At 37.3% G+C, this 19,957-nt stretch overlaps 2 protein-coding genes across 2 annotated transcripts; both read left to right on the top strand.

Annotated features, from left to right (window-relative positions):
* The first annotated feature begins 3,122 nt into the window (after nt 1–3,122).
* On the top strand, nt 3,123–9,242 carry LOC141619023 (uncharacterized). The gene is made up of 6 exons (XM_074436062.1): nt 3,123–4,051; nt 5,604–5,659; nt 6,384–6,493; nt 6,809–6,962; nt 7,413–7,505; nt 8,491–9,242. The coding sequence occupies exons 1-6, from the start codon at nt 3,277–3,279 to the stop codon at nt 8,626–8,628; spliced, it is 1,326 nt and encodes a 441-aa protein (XP_074292163.1). The 5' UTR covers nt 3,123–3,276; the 3' UTR covers nt 8,629–9,242.
* Nucleotides 9,243–9,943: 701 nt separating this feature from the next.
* LOC141619022 (CMP-sialic acid transporter 3-like) lies at nt 9,944–19,919 on the top strand. The gene is made up of 15 exons (XM_074436061.1): nt 9,944–10,568; nt 10,942–11,182; nt 11,829–11,945; nt 12,382–12,438; nt 13,320–13,397; nt 14,973–15,017; nt 15,227–15,286; nt 15,389–15,511; nt 15,630–15,707; nt 16,485–16,554; nt 17,773–17,880; nt 18,241–18,374; nt 18,462–18,581; nt 18,711–18,762; nt 19,482–19,919. The coding sequence occupies exons 2-14, from the start codon at nt 11,015–11,017 to the stop codon at nt 18,759–18,761; spliced, it is 1,209 nt and encodes a 402-aa protein (XP_074292162.1). The 5' UTR covers nt 9,944–10,568; nt 10,942–11,014; the 3' UTR covers nt 18,762; nt 19,482–19,919.
* Nucleotides 19,920–19,957: the final 38 nt, after the last annotated feature.

Raw genomic sequence — 19,957 nt, 5'->3', positions numbered from 1 at the left:
GAAGTAAATGATTAAAAGAAATGTATGGTTAGGGAGTGGGTCGAGACTCGGTGGAAGTAGAAAGGGGATGCGATTATGGAAAATTCATGGAGTGTTGGGCAATCTGGGAACAACGAAATAGGGCAGTGTTTGACGGAGTTTACGTGGACCTATAGAGGATCGTGAGGAGAATGTGGGACGTATTGGTTAAAGAGGGCGAAGACGTGTGTGCTGGGACGAGAAGAAGGAGTTATAGGAGAAGGGAAGCGGGCGGGAGTGAGAATGAGGGGTGGAGACCGACTCATGTGAGTTGTGTTAAGATTAACGTTGACTCAGGTGTAGACGCAGTCAGCTTGCAGGGATGAGAGAGAAGCGGTGTTATGCGGGGTACTTTGATTGTTCGGAAGCATAATTGGGAACCATATATTACGGAAGTAATAGCAATGTAAGACGAACTCCAAGAAGCTTCGAATAGAGGAAATGAAGATGATCGACAGTGATTGCCTCCGGGTTATTATAGAACTGAACGGTACAAGTAAAGGAATAAGTGTAACACCCCTCTTACCCAGCCAAGGTAATCGGGAATGTCACCATCTCGGTTTCCCGAAGCAATGAATCGCAACTCCAATTAAGTAACATTTTATATAAACACATGTTTAGTGATTTACATAATAAATAAATAAATAATAGAAGTCTTGGACTACTACAACCTTTCTAATGAAATCTACGTCGACTAGCATGTGACAACTCGAATGGACACCAATGCTCGTGACTCGACTCGTCCCGCTCGTCATTAAGTCCAAACATGTGCTCAAACTACTCCTCATATGTCCGGAAATATCATATGGTTCATCACAGGCCACCTCAATTAAAGAAGGTGACATTTATACATAACCAACACACGTGAGTTTCAATAATACAAACACTCCAGACATGACATGTGGATATGAATATACAATGCAACAATGAAGCACACGGATCACAAATCTACGTCTGCCCCAACTCCACATCCATATAACCCGGTGACGACATCACAACACCGTCACCAAACAGCCGGACCGCAACCCGTAAATCAGGTACGCGGGACGCACCCGTGGTACCGAACTCGGGCGCTAACCGGACCCCTGCTAGACGTAGTGACACCACACGAGTCCCTCCATTCTCAAGCCATAAATGTGCACGTCTTACTTGGAGTGGGAAATTCCAAGGAACGACCCGAGCGTAAAACGGTCTCCAGAACCGCCTTACGTCTCCTCAACAACCATACAACACAAGCACGCCACAACTCCACCAACTACCTCCAACATCCACCAACAATCACATAGGATCAATGCACATCACAATATGCCACGTAAGACACCATCCAACAACATGAACCTCACTGTCATGTTATAATGGAAATCTGACAACTATATGAGGCCAATGACAATTTCCACTATCATGTTACAATGCAATAACAATAATTTCAATAATGCGTTAATATATAATCCCCCATTAACATATTACAAATCCAACACTACAACAATACTCTACGACACATGTACCCAATAACATGTTATTATGCAATTACAACATTCATGTGAGACTAACCACAACAACAATGACATATGTACCATATGAGTAAGCATCCATATATTATTAAAACCGAGGATGAAAATCCTACCTTTTAGCAAATCTCCATAAGCACAAGCATAAAATTAAGAATCATCCTCTATGAAGTCCCCCCCTACAAGGCTACAACTAATCAAATAATTTCTATCATAATCATGTCTTACAACAATACAATACATATAATTACTTATTACCACTATCTAATTACTCAAAATCCCAATTAATTTACCCAATTAACAACACCCCCAAATACTCTCAACTTCTAGGATTAGGAAAACAATAAAAGAGATAAAAATGATAGATCTTGACTCACAAGGTGAAAAAGGTAAAGAAAAGATAAAAGATGATGTTGAATATTCAATTTCCAAGCTAAATCTTCATGAGAGATGATTGGGGATGTTTAGAGAGAGTTTGAGCGAGTTAGAGAGAGTTTAGGATTTGGGGAAAATGAGGAAGAAACTGAAAGAAAGGTATATATAGTAAGGCCCAATAACACGGAGCCCAACTCGCGATTTCTGGGTCTGTACAGGGTCACTCGGTTAAGTGCTCGAGAGTACTCGGTCAAGTGCCCAGCACTCGGTTCTGTGCATCAGCCACTCGACCGAGTGCGCCCTTGTCAGACTCTGGGTTAAACCCAGACGTACTCGGTCCACTTTACTCGGTCGAGTTTGTGCCACTCAGTCGAGTACTCAGTTGTACTCAGCCGAGTGCACAGCTAGGAAATCAGGGGTATTACAATAAGTATTTTCTCGTTGATTATTGATGACATTATTGTGTTATGTAATGATTTCTATTGAGTTAGTTGGTCATGTACGAGTCAGGTCGATAATTGTGTGGCTCAAATTTTAGCTCATGTACGGCTGACTAGGCTTGTTGGCAAAACTGCTTGGTTGGAATTGTTACCACCGGCTGTGAACTCTGTTGTAGTTTTTGACTTATGTTAAATTATGCGCAGGAAAATCACTTAACAAACCTAGATTTTGTAAATCAGATTTATTTTGATCGGGTTGACCCTAGTGTCCGTCTCAGTTCGACTTCGATCATGTTCATTTTAATTAGCACTTTAATTGGGTTGTCTATTTCTAGTCGAGTTAATACCAATTTAAGTGAATTTCGAGTTCTAATTTTTTCACTTCTAGATATTTTTTTTTTTACTTTTCAATTTGCATGTAACAATTCAAAATGTCATTAATCAAGGAAGAAACTCCTAAAATGGGAGTATTTTAACGAGATTTTTTTATAATTCATATCGATAGGTTCACATGTATTTAAGTTCGGGTATCATTCAATTAAATTGAATTCGATTCATCTTGAATCAGGCTTTCAAGTATTATTCAAGTTACTCAATATTGGGTGTTCGATCAACAATCATTTCAGATATTTTTTTTTGCATCAATTTCACATCGAGCCCTCTCGAATGAGGTCTGTTTGGACTGTTTCGGGTCAACAAAGTTATGGTAAGTCAAGTTCGGATTTTCTTATTTAAGTCTCAAATCAATTAATTCAGGTTTCTTTTGCCGGGTCTAGACCGTAGCACTCCTATACTCCTCCTATCCGGCACCAAATTTTGTGGAATTCCTTCCTGATAATCTTGTTTCGCGGGCCCGGCAGATAACGATTTAATAACCATCTTCTTCAAACGTTCACTTTCGCTTCACACACTCACCTACCTTCCAAGCTCCATCAATGGCGGGCAGCTCCATAACATCCCTCCACCATAACCAATACTACGCAAACTCCATTTCACACCTCTACCCTAAAACCCCATACTCATACCACAAAACCCCTTTATTAATTTCCCTTTCCTTCTCCCCTCACCGCCGTCGCCGTCGTCGTAACTCTCTCCGAAACCCTAATAAAAATGATAGCAATTCGTCGAATTCATCGGCTCATGATTACTCGAGTAAGCTACAGTTTATCCTCGATGTTGATCAATTGAAGTCGAAAACGCCGATTTCTGTAATCGAGGGTAAAATTAGGGAATTTGTGGATGATGGGATTGAGGCGTATGAGGATTTAAGAGGGTTGATTAGGGTTGAAGGTGGGAGTAATCGGGTTATTGTATCGTGTTCGGAGAAGTCGGTTAGGTTTGTGGGTGGGGTTTTGGTTTGGAGTTGTGTTGTGGTTGTTGTGATTAGGGTTTTGGTGAAATTAGGGTTAGGGTTTGGGGGAGGGTGGAGGGGTGGGTTTGGGAAGGAAGAGGTGGTTACGAGGATGGATCGGAGTTTAGGAGGGAAGGAAGTGGTGGTTGCGAAGAGAGGGGTTGTGGAAGGTGGAGGGAAGAGAGTGGGGGATGTAGGGAGGAATGTGGAGCGGGATTGGGAAATGGCGGTGTCGAGGAATAAGGAACGAGGGGAACGGATGAAAAGGTTGCCGGGTTGGTGGCCGGTTTATGTGCCTAGGCCGGTTTTGGAGGCGGGTAGGGAGGAGTATCAGAGGGAAGCCAAGTTGCTTACTCGAGGTCCGTCTTTTAGTACTTGAGAATGTTGTTGGTTGGTTGTTTGTTTTCTTGTTTTTTTTCATTGCATATTCGAGTAGATTTCTTTGTTCTTGAATGTGGTTTCTATGATGTATTCTGTAGCACTAATAGTTTAGCCATAGCTTGTTAGACTGCTGTTCGAGGTTTTCTAATTGTGTTAAGTGTGAACGAGTGCTACTATCTAAATCGCACACATTTGTGGCATTTGCAACGTTTGAGGCCTTTAGACACTAAAGCCCTTTAGGTCTAAATCGCACACATTTGTGGCATTTGCAACTTGTGAGGCCTTTAGACACTAGAGCCCTTTAGGTGCAGACGTTTGGACACAGGGGGTAAATTTAAGTTTTCGTGGTTGTAATCTTTCACGTACTTTTCTTTGGATGATTGATACTCCCTCCATCCCATTTTTATGGTCTCCCTTTCTATTTTGGGAGGATTTAAGTGGTGAACTACCAACTTCACCCCTCAAATTAATGAAGAGTTGAGATATTACTCTTATGGTGGCTATAGTGTTAGTATCTAGGGGCAATATTAGATAATTGAAGTTTTGCATTACTAGATTTAGAATGGGAACAATTAAATTGGGATAAAATTTGAAGGGAAAGGGGACAATAAAAGTGGGATCGAGGGAGTACTCCATAGTAGAGAGGGAGAGATGAAAGAAAGGATATAACAGACAAAAGGACGAGAAGTAGAGCAAGGGGTGAATGTCAGCGGGGAGAGAGGGAAAGGGAAAAGAGAATATAGGGATATGTATACCAAAGTCCCTGTTCATACTGCTATTGACGATGATATTATTAATCTCGTAAAGGTATATGATGTACTCTAATAGGGAATTTGAAAATTTATTGGACATAGTATCAGGAACTAAGAAGCAGCCATATCCGTTTTGCAGTTTGTCCTTGTTGACGGTCTGTTATTTTATTTCATAATCTATAGCATATTATAGGTTCTGGGGTAATATTTAGATGATTTTCTGTTAGTGAGAGTCTTTTATTAAAATTATTGGTATTAGGAAGTTAGTGCTAGCTTTACTCTAAATGTCAGTTCATCAAGAAGAACAATATTAAGCATCCCAATATTGGAAGTAAGTGATAATGCTGTACTTTTTTTATCTATCGTTATTGAAGTAATACCCGATGGGTGTTTTCCTCATAAACAAAATATTGAAAGTAAGTGACAATTGAAGTGTGGAAGAGATGGTATCTTCTCTCTTTCGTAGTAATGATTAGAGAACGCCTGGTTTTTCTCTGTCCTATTACTGGGTGCCGTGGGTGGTTTTATTTACGTAACGTGGCCTCTTGCTGAAAAATAAATGCTACATCTTTGATGGCTATGGCAATGCTTACAGTTTCTTTATCATTTTCCTCTGCTGTTAAGTGCTCCCTAGCTGCTGAACATGCATCACTGTTATTTGAATGCTGCTGATTTCTCTCTTAAACAGGTAAATGCACGACCTTCCAAGCGTTTCTAAATGTTAGCTTTTTAGCATTATTCTTTTCTTCATCGACATAATCTAATGGTCTGTTTCCAGCAATCATGGATGATAAATTGAGGGGAAAAGACGTCTCAGAAGAAGATATAATTGAAGTCAGTGATTTCCCTATGCTGTTTATCTTTAACTTGTGTGGTTCTAGAGTTTTGCTTACAGAATCTTGTTTTAACATCTGTAATGGTTTATTCTGACATATGTTGGGGGTGGTAGCTGCTTTACTTTTTCTAGGGCTTCATTCAAAACTATGTAATCTCCTAAATACGGGCTTCTGTGTCACAAGCTTACAATTTTGTATACCAAAATGGGGAAACCTTGGACCCTTACATGTATAAAGATCGCTTCCTTACTATTTTGTGAACTAGTTTTGCTCAATTCAGTCCAGAATCTCCCGTCGCAAATTATCAAGACCTTTTATATCAAACAATGGTCCTGTACTTGTGTAGTGCATTTTTCCGCATTAGTTGATACATATCAAAAGGTTATTCAGTGATGGTAGAAGATCAATTGTGGTTTAGAATCCCAATCTGTCTTGAGTAAAGAGTGACAAGTAATATATATAGGTCCAAGGGTGAATGAGCTGATGCTTGGGATTTATGTTGCGGTTGATTCAATTAAGATAAAACCAAAATTGTACTTCGCGTGGTTACCTGTTGTCATTTGCGGCATGACCTTTATTTTAGAATTCTCTCTTTGGAGTAAACATTATGAAGCTAGATGGTTAGCAGAATTCATATAGGTTTACTTTTGGGTGATGCTATTATTTATATTCTGACGTAAGATTGTTTGCTTTTTGTTGATTTTGCTCGTGGGGAAGAGCAGCTGCGTAGGATATGTAAGAAGTCTGGAATACAGCTCTCCTTTGAAACAGACAATGCACGGGATTCATTGTATCGTTTATCCGTGCAGAATGTCATAAGCACTTGTTGCAGGTATTATTCATATCCTACCTCCGAAAATATGAAAGGGATGGTCAGCCAACAATTTTGACCATTAATTTCTCTGAAAATATGAAAGGGATGTAATGTGAAATTTGTCGATTAATTTATCAAAACAATTATTTTTACATTATTTTAAAATTATAGCTATTGTATATGATGAGAAAATATTAGTCAAAGGTGACATCATGTGACCGCTGAAGTTGAATGGGCAGAATATATACAGGGTGGATGGAGTGAACTATTTCGTCTTTACTGTTGTATGCCCATATTTCCAACTGCACTTGTGATACATTCACTTATTTGCAGAGCAGGAAATCCTTCAGTTCAAATAGACGGTGAAGACATACCCTTGTTTATAGCTGGGCTTGCTTATGATGTAGGTCTAGCCAACTTCCGTGCTGCAACAATTGTTTCCGCTACTGTTGCTGCACAAACACGCCAATGGTTTTTACAAGCCTGGGTAAAAACTCTTGTAACTGTCTAAAAGGGTTAGATTTATTTTTACATTCCCCAGCCACCAATGCGTGTTTCACAATGAGGAGCATGCATTTAAATCGAGGTTTAAGACTTGATTTTGGGATGATCAATTGATCATCACGATTTGATTTTGGTCATTGTGACATAATGTGGTCTTTGTCGCCTCAAAATGCGGTTGTATTAACCTTCAAAACCTTTATATTTAACTTGGTCACAATGTGCCAATGCGGTGTTGCAGCCTTGATTTCGTACCCTGGCGAGGACTTTGAGGAGTGTAAAAATAGTGTGTGAAAATAAATCACTCTCCTTGTTTTGCGCTGGTTTGACTGAAGTAGTATCACATACTCTCAGAAATGTTTTATGCTTGTCAACCAAAATTATTTTTACTTTATTTCTGAATTTAACTTACAACTGTTTGAATTTTGCTTGTCAGGCACTGGAGATGCAAGCTAAACATTTAGAAGCTATGGAGGAACTAAGAAAGATATGTCTAATTCACCACATATTTCCACCTGAACCATCATCTGTATGTTTACTTCCCTTTGTGGTATACTACTTTTGCTCGTGTTTGTAAATGAGTAAACGACCTATAAGGTTTTAAGTATTAGACTTTTATGGCGCTTCCTGGTCTTTTTGTCTTTATCAAAAGCGCTCGTCAAAATTTCTGCTGGAAACCAATAGTGCAGTAACTTTTATCCTACTGGCTATTTTTCTTGTCTCGTGTTATCTAAAACAATTTCTCCCTTTCGTTTTTTGATCTTTAGCTGAAAAATCATTTGCAATGGTAACAAGACCAGCTTAATTTTTTTTTTTTTTTTTTTTTTTTTTTTTGTTCTCTAGCCTCAATTAAATGCAAAGATAGAGGATGAAACCATGAAAGTGAAGCTCAGAATTTTACTGTTTTTTTGAATAAAATTTCTTCCCCCCCAACATCCCCTTTCCTGTATTATTGAAATTTTACCGTTGCCATTGTTTGCTTTTCGTTTATTTTCCTTGTTTCACACTCTCGACCTAGCAGGGTACGTTACCAATGTCACCATGACTAGACCACACTAAACAGAGCGGACCCAAACTAGACACGAATTAGACTTGGAAATGATTCGAAACCCAAATGGCCCTGATATCACCAGAAATGATTAGTTTTATATTACACCCAAGTTTTCCCTTTTTTTGTTGGCAAAAACGTTGATAAACATGACCTGAAATGACCTGGCATAGACTTGAAGTGATCCAATCCAATCCGACCCCGACAGGAAGTACTTATGTTACCTGAAATGTCCCAAACCACAGGCACTCTGAAATGACCAGTTTGCCATGTTACAACTGGCTGCATAAAGACCTGATACTTGTTCAGCGTTCGACACTCTTATTGCAATAATGTGCTGTTTGATTTGGCTCAAGTCCCTTGTCATAACGACAAAATTCACCCATTTGGTTGGGTTTAGGCATCCATTAATTTTCTTCTGAAGTTCACACCATTAAACCATTCACACTACTCTGATGTTTTACAGCCAGAGATGGAGATGGTAGCTCGAGGCCTACAAAAACACTTGTCAATAGATCAAAGGGAATTTCTACTAACTACACTTATTGGTGTTTGTGGTCACGAAAGTCGGAGGAGTGCAGCCGAGGCTCTTGGTCTGGTGTGATCCCTCGCTCTTCGCCAGCCGGTCATTTGCTGTGCAACTAAGTGTTCCGGAATTTTCCTCTGGAGATGATGATTCGGAGAAATAGCCATCAGTTGGTAAAAGTTTGACTACACATTTCAAATTCAACTCAAAAGAGAGGGAGAGTAGGTTAGTATTGCTCATGTTAGGGTAGCGTGGATCACAAATTATCGTGTGAGATCGTTGTATGGCGTTCAGTGATTTATTTTGCTTGTATAGCTAGCTCATTTAGTGCTATTATTAAATGAGGCGGTGTTAGTATTATAAGGCACTTGTACGCCGTATAACTATCTTACATGATAATTACCGAGCTTGGATAGTGTACCCTCGAAATCATTCTTTTGATGTAAAAATGGAGCCCATGTGAGAGGAAATGGAGAGGATCCATTTCCGTAAAAATGCACTCGTAATTAGTCCTAGCCTGTAGGTTAAGGATCATTATTGGTCACACTACATCTGGCCTTTTTTTTTGTCCGAGTCTTTTTATGCAATCCGATTGTTCTGAAAATTATTTTCGTTTCCGGTGTAACCAAAGATTCACTATTCTTTGCCTCTTTATTCCGATAGATAAAAGAATTGTCATTTTTATGATGCCATTTGTTGGCGTTGTAAATACATGGTAAAATTTAGGTGTATCTGACAAGGGCGATAGCCTAAATTAAATAAAGGTAAAGGTTCACATTAAAAAACAAAATCGTCATATATAAAAAATGGAGGAAGTGTATAAATTTTTTCTTGTCATTTTCCTTTGGATCAAAAGTCTCCAAAATCTAGAAATGTTTTTGCTCCACATTAATGTAGCAACAACACAATTGTTGAGATATCGTTTTACCAAAGAATGTTACTTCGTACAATGATAACTGTAAGATCTTGTGATAAGCGTAATCTTGAGTTACGGAGTATATCTTTGTCGATGAAATAATTAATATATTTCACTGTTCTAAAACGACACTTCTTATTGTGTATCTCGCTCGCAGAATTGCGAGAAATTCTTCAAAAAGATGCTATTGGAGTCTCTTTTCCTCCAATAATCTCTAGTTAGTTAATCTTATTTCGAGAATCATTCCCTACATTGTACCCAATAAATGTTCAAAAACGAATCGATTAATTATCTGAAACGAACTCAAATACTTTTCTTCCCTTTTTCCTCTTTTGTACAACGATCAAGAGTATTTCTACTTATTCAGCAAAAATCATAAAAAAAGTTATCGACCAATCATCGATTTCAATTCATTATCTACCCTTTTTTTAGAAGTTAATAACAATTCATTCAAAAACTTTTTTTCTCAGTAACAACCACTTCTAACTCTATAATCCATACCAAAAACGTTAAATTAAATCAAAATCAATAAGAATAAGAATATTACTCTTATTATACCACAAAACCAACTAAACTAAATTCAAATCAATCCCGAACCCACCACACCTTTTTAAATTTATTCCACTTTAAGAAGTTTACAAACCATAAAAAATTGTTTAAAATTCACTCAAAAAGTCCAAATTCAACAAATCAACACGTCAATATGTAAATTCTAAGTTACTAATACAAAAATATTAAAAAAACTTAATAAAAACGTTGATAAAAAGTGACTTATACGTCCACCAAATGAAGAACAAGAAGAAGTAACAAAAATAAAAACAATCTATTTCCCACATTCCGCGCACCTCTCCGACACTCGTCTTCCATTTACCTAATTTCTCACTTCTACTCAATTTTTTCCAATTTCAATTCCAATTCAATTAATTTCCCCCAAATTACCCTATTATTATTCCACATTTCAATTTTGAATTCAACAATTAATCCAAATTCATCGTTTATGTAACGTTTTGATCTAATTTATTACGTTTCGTCCTTGAATTCGATCTCCGGCCGCGATCTCGCCGGAATTTACTTGATTTTGATTTTTTTGATCATTTTTCAGGTATTGTTTCGATTTTTGTGCTGATTTGTGTAGCTCAATTTGATCAAATTATGTGATTTATTCATTATGTTGAAAAAAATTGAAGCTTTTGTTGATCTTTTATTGTTGTTTGCTGTAAGATCTGATTAATTGATTGAATTAATTGATTCATTGATGAATTTTTTTGTAATTTTGAAAGTGTCGGTGATCAGATTTAAGCTTGTGATTAATGTGATTGTTAGGGTTGAGGAATTTACGGCGAAAGATGCGATTTTTTTACGTGTTTATGTTGTATGTCACGTTAAATGAGAGTGGTTCTGTTAGTTGTTTAGTTTGTTGGATTGAAATTGAGGTTTACTCAACTGAATTGCTGTATTTTTGTATCTTATTTAAGGGATTGTTGCGATTCGAGGCGATCCAAGATTGTTGAGGGACTGCTTTGCTTTACATAAGCATTTGGAAGTAAAATGAAGAACGGAGTGATAGAATGTAGCGTTTGTCGCTCGAAGTTGATGTCCCCCACTTCTAAAACTGTGTCGAGAGCTTATGATCGACATAGGAGTAAGGTTTCGTCCAAGCAACGTGTTCTTAATGTCCTCTTGGTCGTGGGCGACTGTTTTCTAGTTGGGTTACAGGTGAGGCCAATATGGTTTGATTATTCGTTGTTTAGTACTTCCTCTGTCTCCATCATTTGTTTACCTTTGATTAAAGTACCTTTAAAAACGAATAAAAATGCTAAAAGAAATGATCAAGACGAAGGGAGTAGTTTATTTGGTGGGCTGCTCATTTTTCAAGTTCAAAATAGTCATGTAATTGTCTTGAGTTGTAACTGAGATGATGCAATGACAGGCAGTTTAGTAAAGAAATGGATGGTTTCTTAGACATAGACAATGCCTCTAATCCTTGCCAATTTACCGTGGCCCACCATTGTGAGGGCAATTTTGAATTACGGTAATATTTGTGTGGACTGTGGACTGTGGAGTCATGGATTGCTGGTAGTATTAGTAAAAGGTTGGATCTTTCCCATATAAGCCCCAGTTCAGAATCTCTTTGTGCATGGACATTATGTCTCTTTAGATTTATTTCTGTTCTTGTCACGGAGTATTTTCGTAAGCAAGGGTGTCACTGCAGTGAGCATTTAGGCCCATCATTTTGTGCATTAATCACAGTGGACCCATCGGTTCTTTATATAGTTAGGGCGTCAATGTGGCGAGTATTTAGGTCCCTTTCTTTAGTGCATTGGCTTGAAATTTAATTTTAATGTTTTTTTTTGCTCCGCAGCCGATTCTGGTTTACATGTCAAAGGTGAATGGAAAATTTGATTTTAGCCCAGTCAGTGTCAACTTCTTGACAGAGCTCATGAAAGTTCTCTTTGCAGTCGTGATGCTGCTCCTCCAGGTAAACTTGATAAGGTCAACCTTGTTGTCGATCCATGCTCAATGTTTTTTTGCCGCTTTAATTCCTAGCTCATATTAGGGCGTCCCAAAATGTTTAGTGTATGTAGCTGGTGCTAGTATTCATTTGCGGATCTTGTGTATAGATCTGGGGTCCCAGGATACCAGAAAACGACTTTTTTTTGTAGTTTGTCCAACTTTTAGGCTAAGGTATAGAAATAGCATTAATATTTTCATTGGACCTGAGAAAATTTCTGGATCCACCACTGCTAGTATTTGGCTGATTTCCTGTTGTGACAACGAAACTAAACTGGCTTGTAGGTTCCACTTTATCATTCTCAATGTTGAAAAAGATTGTTCATTTTTGCTTCTATGCGGAAGAAATTTCAACCAGTGATTATTGTCTAAGGTAGTTTTTTTTTTTCTTGGATTTATTGCAGGCTAGAAATCAGAAAGTTGGAGAAAAGCCTTTGCTTTCTGTATCCACATTTGTTCAGGTATTTTTCCTAAAACCTAATCAATGCTCTGCGTTATTGTCATCGAGTAGTAATTAAGAGTACATTCTATTCTTTGCGCCACAGACCTCTTTGTTTAAATATGTCATACGTCCAAAATTTCTGAATAATCAAATGGAAGCAAAAAAATTTGAGATTTAATTTTGGAGAATATAGTCTAAGTTTTAGCAACCAACACCTTTCTTGTATAAAACCTTATATAAACTTGCAATGCTGATTCTGTGGTTGTGTCGCACTTACACTGAAATGAATGCGTGTTTTTGGATGATTCTATTTGATCTTTTTACATAGAACATTTAGATTTGAAAGTGCTGTCGAGGCCTAAGAGGATTGAGTAGTTTTTGCCGAACTTGCACTGCATGGTTTTCATTGACTGGATTGTTTATGCAGTCTCCGTTCTCTTACCATTAATATTCATAATAATACTATGCTGTAGTCACCATCCACCCTAAGCCGGTATCGCCGTATCTGGGGGCAGCAGGTCAGCCTGTTGGAGGTTGGTGGGGGAAAGGTATCTGGGTGCGGAGGGAGGAGAGTGAATGGGGGTGTTGTGGAGGAAGGAGAAGGGGCGTAGGAGATAGAAAGTGAGGTGTGGAACCCCACCTTTAAAATGTAGTTTTGTCTGGAAGTCCACTGAAAGTACTAGAAGTTACTTGTACATTTAACTTTGACTGAGTGCCGTGCGTCCAATACTATGCCATTTTGACATAACACAACACTTTGACACTTCATTTTAAGGCACAAAATGCGACTTCTTCACAATATAGCTATGTTCGATAATCCAACACCATATTTATTTATTTGCAAGCTACTTCCAGCTCATATTCGTACTTATCCTCAGAATCCGTGTTCATGCTATGCAGGCTGCTCGCAATAATGTTCTTCTGGCTGTTCCAGCATTTCTATATGCGATTAACAACTATCTCAAGTTCATCATGCAGGTATGAAATAGCATATTATATTGTGCCAATGATGAATATGTGTAAGTATATACTTAGTCTCCCCAGTTACCCTTCTCATGTTCAGATCACAAAACAGAACATCTATTTAAACAGGTGGGTCTGAGTCAGTGAGTCATTCCTTAAAAGGGATGTGGCTGAGTGAAGAAATGCAGAAGATCGCGTTAGAGGGTGAGATGTTGTCAACATGGTTACCGAATTCGCTATGAATACGTCCTTACCAATTCGCGATTCGCTCCTATAAAATGTGTGTTATATGTATTTTTAGTAAGCAACATGATAGAATTCACTTTTAGAAATTCGCGATTCGCAGGGCACCGAGCGAATTCGGTAACCATGGTTGTCAACATTCTTGGAGATGCTCCTCTTTTGGATAAAAATGCCATAGTTCCTCTGAAAGAAACTATAATACAGAAAAGAAATTCAATGTGACAAACATGATAATTTATTGCCTTCCATAGCTTAAGAGGCAACAACTCAATAAAGAAATTAAACTGGTTCCCATTGCCATAGGATAACACCTGCTTTCTTTTGTGTATAATAACAAAGCAATGATCAAATGAAAAGAGTTGGAGGAAAGTTGTCGTCCTCGCTTGAACAATATTTTAAGGCTGTAATTCCTTGGAATTGAGGTAATTAGTGCACCTATGAAATAAGCAACTTGAGTGAATGCCATTTATCACACCTGAGATTCTACTAGAATTTTTATCTGGGGTTTCGCTCTTTTTCCTAGCCTTAGAAACTTCAGTGAAATTGCGCACCTGTGGTCCTGTATACTACGGAGTAGTTGTCACTGCTAGTGTCCCTTGATCAGCTCTCTGATTTGTGCCTATTTGACATTGACTTTGCCATATGTATTTGAAAATGAGCAAAAATCGCAATATCCTTTTCTCTCTCCAGGAACTGGATGAATCTATAATCTGTGTCAACAAGATTATGTTTCTATTATAATTGAGGAAAATACCTCAAATGACCCTATATGAAGATAAATGTTACCGTCTTACTTTTGACGTGAGTTAAGTGGTTAATTTTTGTGACCTGGGCTTTTTCTTGAGTTGATTTATGTCTTTGGACAATCGGACATGGTTTTGACTGGCAGACTAGTTTTTGTATGGAGTTTACAAAGTTTCTATAACTAGCCTTTCTTTGAATATTTAACCTTGATCAACCTTAGACCTGATAAGTAAATTACGAATATGCTCTAGTATGATATTCAAGTAGAATCTTGAATAAGGGGCTACTTTTTCATTTCAGTTTGTACTTTTATTTGTTAGCGTGAGATTTTCACAAAAAAGCCTCTAAGCTAGGTTTTCCCAAATTTCAGTTTGTACTTTTATTGTACTGCCTTAATTATGCACTTTAGCCAGTTGCATAACTTGCTATATGCCTTTTGATGGTAAACCATCCAAAATCCTTCAAGAAAGGGAACAGTATTTTTGTGTGGAGATCTAAGCTATTGCTTCTATCATTATTGTTATTTTGTCGACAGCTGTGTTTTAGATGAAGATTTGTCTTGATTCTAAGGTTATTGCATGTGTATACTTTCTTATTATGCAGTTATATTTCAATCCTGCAACAGTGAAGATGCTCAGCAATCTCAAGGTATTTATTACACTCTATTACCCTCCAGTGTCTTGTTTGCGTTTCTTTTCTTCTCGTAATTGGCTGATGCCGTGAAGTAGGCACTGTCTTCAAACAGGAGTAAATATGCGTAAATTGATAAAATCATTAGTTTCTTTTCTTCTCGTAATAGTCTCTGCTTTCGACTTCCAGCTTCATTAATAAAATCATTAATATCTTTGCATTTTCAGGTTTTGGTGATTGCAGTTCTGCTGAGAATTGTTATGAGACGTAAATTTTCCATAATTCAGGTTAGATGGTGGACGATTTTGAAAGTCATTCGCTTTGAAAGATAAAATAATTGAATTAGAGAAACTGTTTGTGCTAATGCTATTTACTAATGCTATTTGAAGTGGGAGGCTCTTGCTCTCCTACTCATAGGGATTAGTGTGAATCAAATGCAATCTATGCCCGAGGGTACTATTGCTATGGGACTCCCTGTTGCAACAACAGCATACATTTACACATTAATATTCGTAAGTGACTTTTTGTCTTGATGGATAGTTGGGCTGCTTATTTCATTTTCGATTTTCGATTTTCAAAATGCATACTACCCGCTGCCTGTATAAATGTACTCAATTAGTAAATTTACAGGTAACAGTTCCATCCATGGCTTCAGTTTTTAACGAGTATGCATTAAAGAGCCAATATGACACGAGTATTTACCTTCAGGTACCTATTTTCTCCATCTTCTAGCTAATTAATGTATCACTCAGTGTTTGATTTTACATTTACCCCTAAAAATTTTGTTCTTCCCATTTGACTTTATACAACTTCCAAGATAACACTTTGACCATATTTGTACGTATTTATATATTTGTTTTTTTTTTCTATTGAAAAAATGATTTTTATAACAAAGTTCCTTAATGACGAATGTAAATGTTTCGGTATACTATTGTTTTGATGGACACTTTTTTGTTTGTGAAAAGGATACAACAACATTAGAGCCTTAATCCCAAAATGATTTGTGAAAAGGATCCAATTTATTAATTAATTTATAAATGTGTTTTCAGAACCATATTTTGGATCATGTTTATTAATTAATTCATAAATGTTGCCATTAATTTTGTGATGGTGGAGATTATTATATTTACTTTATAACTTTCATGTAAGACAAATATAGGATGTGTTGTTTTGAGCATGCACAGATTTGAAGTTTATAGATAAACCAATACAAACAAAATGGTTTGGTAGGTGATTGGGTGTGCCTGGTCTCGTGGCTAATACTTCGAATTTAGAAGTGTAAATGATTTGCTCAACCTTTTGATTTGCAATGTCGTTGTGTTTGCAATATTGGAGATGGCGAGGTGTTATGATGATTATCAATTGGAAACTGAAAAAATCTCCTGTGTGCTATATCTTATTTCATGTTGAATTGGCTATGTGTGATAAGATAATCATTGGTACCTCATGCACTTGTTTTTAATTTTTATTTATTTGTTTTTGTAGAATTTATTCTTGTACGGATATGGGGCAATCTTCAACTTTTTATTCATAGTGGGTACCGCTATGGTAAAAGGTAAGCTTTTCCACCTCTTCCCATATAATGCACTTCTGGTTTTGCAATTCTATCATCTTCATGCGTGATGCGACAATCAGTCGACAATTTTGCTTTTTTCTTTGATGTCTCCTCGTTGAATGTCTATTATTTATAAAAAATGAATCCCGGCCGAATTTTGGAGCATGCCATTGATCTTAGTATCAATAGTGGTTCTAGTAATTATAACATGTAGTGCCTCAAAGGCTCGCGTATGTTGAGGTAAGGGAATTGGCTGAATGTAGGCTTAGAAATGTAATGAAAATGTAAATAGATGGCCTATATGAAAATTTATACTGCTATTTGCATTGACTGACTTCTAAATATCTACACATTTTAGCTGGTCATTTTACTGATATACTTTATTTTATCCTTTTCAAAAACCAAATAATACCAAATCTTCATTTCCATTGTCGATGAAAAAAGTGAAAACATTTCGTGGGTTGTACATTCTCTCCTTCAGGTGGGAAAAATTTGATTACAGAAATTGGATCTTTAACCTTTAATCTGGAAAACTTCATTTGAAATTTCCCTTAAAGCTACCCATTTCTCTGTATCAACTTTCAGCCAACCGCCACCCACCCTCTCCTCAAGTCCTCTTTGTCTGTTTCTCCGTTACCCACACCATTAGGCCTTAGTGGTCATAACAAAACTTCACCCTTAGGAAAAAGGTTAAAATAGGATTTCAAAATGTGTGTATTTTCTTCACTTCACTGGACATTGGTGGATTTGTGTCAGTTTCTATTCCGAATTCCCCACATCTCGAAAAATCAGATCTCATCAAGTGCTGAACTTGATGTTTGTTTAAATCCCAATCCTCAGACAGACTGCAAGATTATTCAGAAGCTCTAGGCCACTATATCAGTTACCATTTGACTTTTATAGTAATCAAAGAGCAAGGGAAAGGAAGGCTTTGACTTCTAATTTGGGTAATTTGTGCAAATTAAAAGTACATTTTTTGCTGGGGGCCGGGGTTACTTTTGAAAGGTATTAGCGAAGATCTTTGGAAATGTAGTTTAGTTGGAAGATGGTTTGAAATCTACTCGTCAGCAGAAAAAAAAATTATTCTGTACCATGAGCATCATTCCAGACAGCTACTCTTCAGAAGGAAAAAAAATACCTGTACCCTGAATGTGATTGTGGCTGTGTACTATTCTGTATCCGTGTTTCTAAATCGTAAAAGTTCGTTTTTGGTTTCAGGTCCAAGCAGCTTTAATATTCTTGAGGGACACTCAAAGGCCACAATGCTTTTAATATGCAACAATGCCGCTCAAGGGATTTTATCTTCCTTTTTCTTTAAATATGCAGGCAAGCACTTTGTGAAACTTACTGCCTTGAGATATTGTAGATACGAGTATTATTGATGCTTATTTTAGGATGGGATATTTAGGAGTTGTTCAAGTGTTCCTTGCTTGTGATTATTGGTCATGCGGTTTGAGGATTCATCACACTCTTATTTCCTTAAATCATTTTCGTTTCAACTATTGTATTTCACTTTCTTACATTTAGTCTCATTTTCAATTTCTCCCTCATGCTTTTCCTGCTCTTATTTTTTCTTGTGTTCCAAACTTTTGTCTGCGTTTAGTAACGGGTTTACATGGTGTTTTTTTTATAAAGCTTTTCATATGTCCTTGAACTATAATTATAGTTATTTAATCATTGTTTCAGATACTATCTTGAAAAAGTATTCTTCAACTGTTGCTACAATCTTCACGGGTATAGCATCTGCTGTATTATTTGGCCACAAACTGACGACGAACTTTGTTTTGGGAATTTCTATAGTATTCATCTCAATGCATCAGGTACTATAATCCTTCAATTTGCGAAAAAAAGGGGATGGCTTACATCACATCGCTCAAGTTAACTAATGCATTTTCTCCTGCTCACAGTTTTTCTCACCTCTCTCAAAAGTGAAAGAGGAGTCTGAAAGTGGTGTGGTAGAAGTGGACATGCAGACCAACATGCCCAAGGACCCCTTTGTAGATATGGCCGCAGGAGCCAATGACGAGGTTGATATTTCACTTTCATTTATCTAGTATTCTTGTGTGTGATTTCCTTTTTTTTCTGATTTATTCAGTCTGTCTTTCTGCTGCATAGTGAGCCTGATGATATATCTGAAACTCTAATTTTTTTTCCAGACTACTCATCGTGTTGGCCTTGATGAAAGACAACCCTTACTTCCCAGATAAGGTAAATTTTTGGCAGCCTTTAGTTTGTATCTCCTGCATGCTCTCTGTAACCCGTCTTATAATGGCTAGTTATCAATTACTCTGTATATTATGTCCATCGCATGTATCACAAATTCACAATCAGTTATTAAAGGTAGCATAGTGTTCGTCATGAGTGCACTATGACAAAAGGTTGAAAACAGTGTCAATCTACTGACTTGTGCTTCTGTATCAGTCAGCTGGTCATATGAACTAATAGCGGTTGAATATCTCAGCTCTGTGACTTGCATAGTATCCGCCAAGTCTCTCTTGTATTGGCCAAATAGTGGCTACTTTTTGCAGCACTTCACATGTCACATTATGTTCATCAACACATCGATCCCCTATGTTACTTCAGCTATTCAATTTTGGGACCGTATCTGTGACTTACAGACAGTAAAGAATATGATTACGAAACCCCTTCCAGGAACCTGACCTTTTCCACTTCGATACTTTATCGGGAAGAGAAAGGGAGGTCCATATGACAAAAATAGAGAAAGAGACCCATATGAAATGCTGTTGAACCTTGTTTTTCAGTATCCTAGGCTCGGGACAGTCTCCGTGTTGGATAAATTGAGTCATAAATTGTGTCCTAGTAACATAACATAGCCAATCTGAACCCTTTGGAGTTCATTATTTCGAGTTCCACCCTTTATCTCACCCAACTATTGCTTTTCGTTTTGATGGTGAATTTTCCTGCAGGTGTGCCGACCAGAAAAATATTTTCGAGCACACATTGGTTTTCCAGCCACGATCCTTTGTAGAAGCTGGAATAATACTCTGGAGGAACAGACACCGATATTCGGCTGAAATAGATGTATACACATTATTGTGAATTGGATTTTGCAACAAAACATCTCTAATTTGTGGTTACAGAGGATGATGATCATCTCCCTGCATTCAGGCTTATAGTTTCTTTGCCATCCTGTTAGTCAATATACGTTTTTTTGGGCAATTCTTTACGTGTAGAAAATTTTCCCAGATCTTCATGTTACGGTTATTCTGTAGATTATTGTGACGATTTATGTGCCAGATCTATATAGCTTCAGGGTACTGTGAGGGGATTTTGATAGGCCATGTATCTGACTATTATTTCCGACAAGGATGATATAAAATATGTCGCGATGTTTGTTCATTTTATTTTGTGATAAGTTTGTTGTTACTTTTGTTTTATATAG

The sequence above is a fragment of the Silene latifolia genome, chromosome X, assembly GCF_048544455.1.
Source record: "Silene latifolia isolate original U9 population chromosome X, ASM4854445v1, whole genome shotgun sequence".
Lineage (NCBI taxonomy): Eukaryota > Viridiplantae > Streptophyta > Magnoliopsida > Caryophyllales > Caryophyllaceae > Silene > Silene latifolia.
The sequence above is the reverse complement of the archived record's forward strand: the minus strand, read 5'-3'. Positions and strand labels throughout refer to the sequence as shown.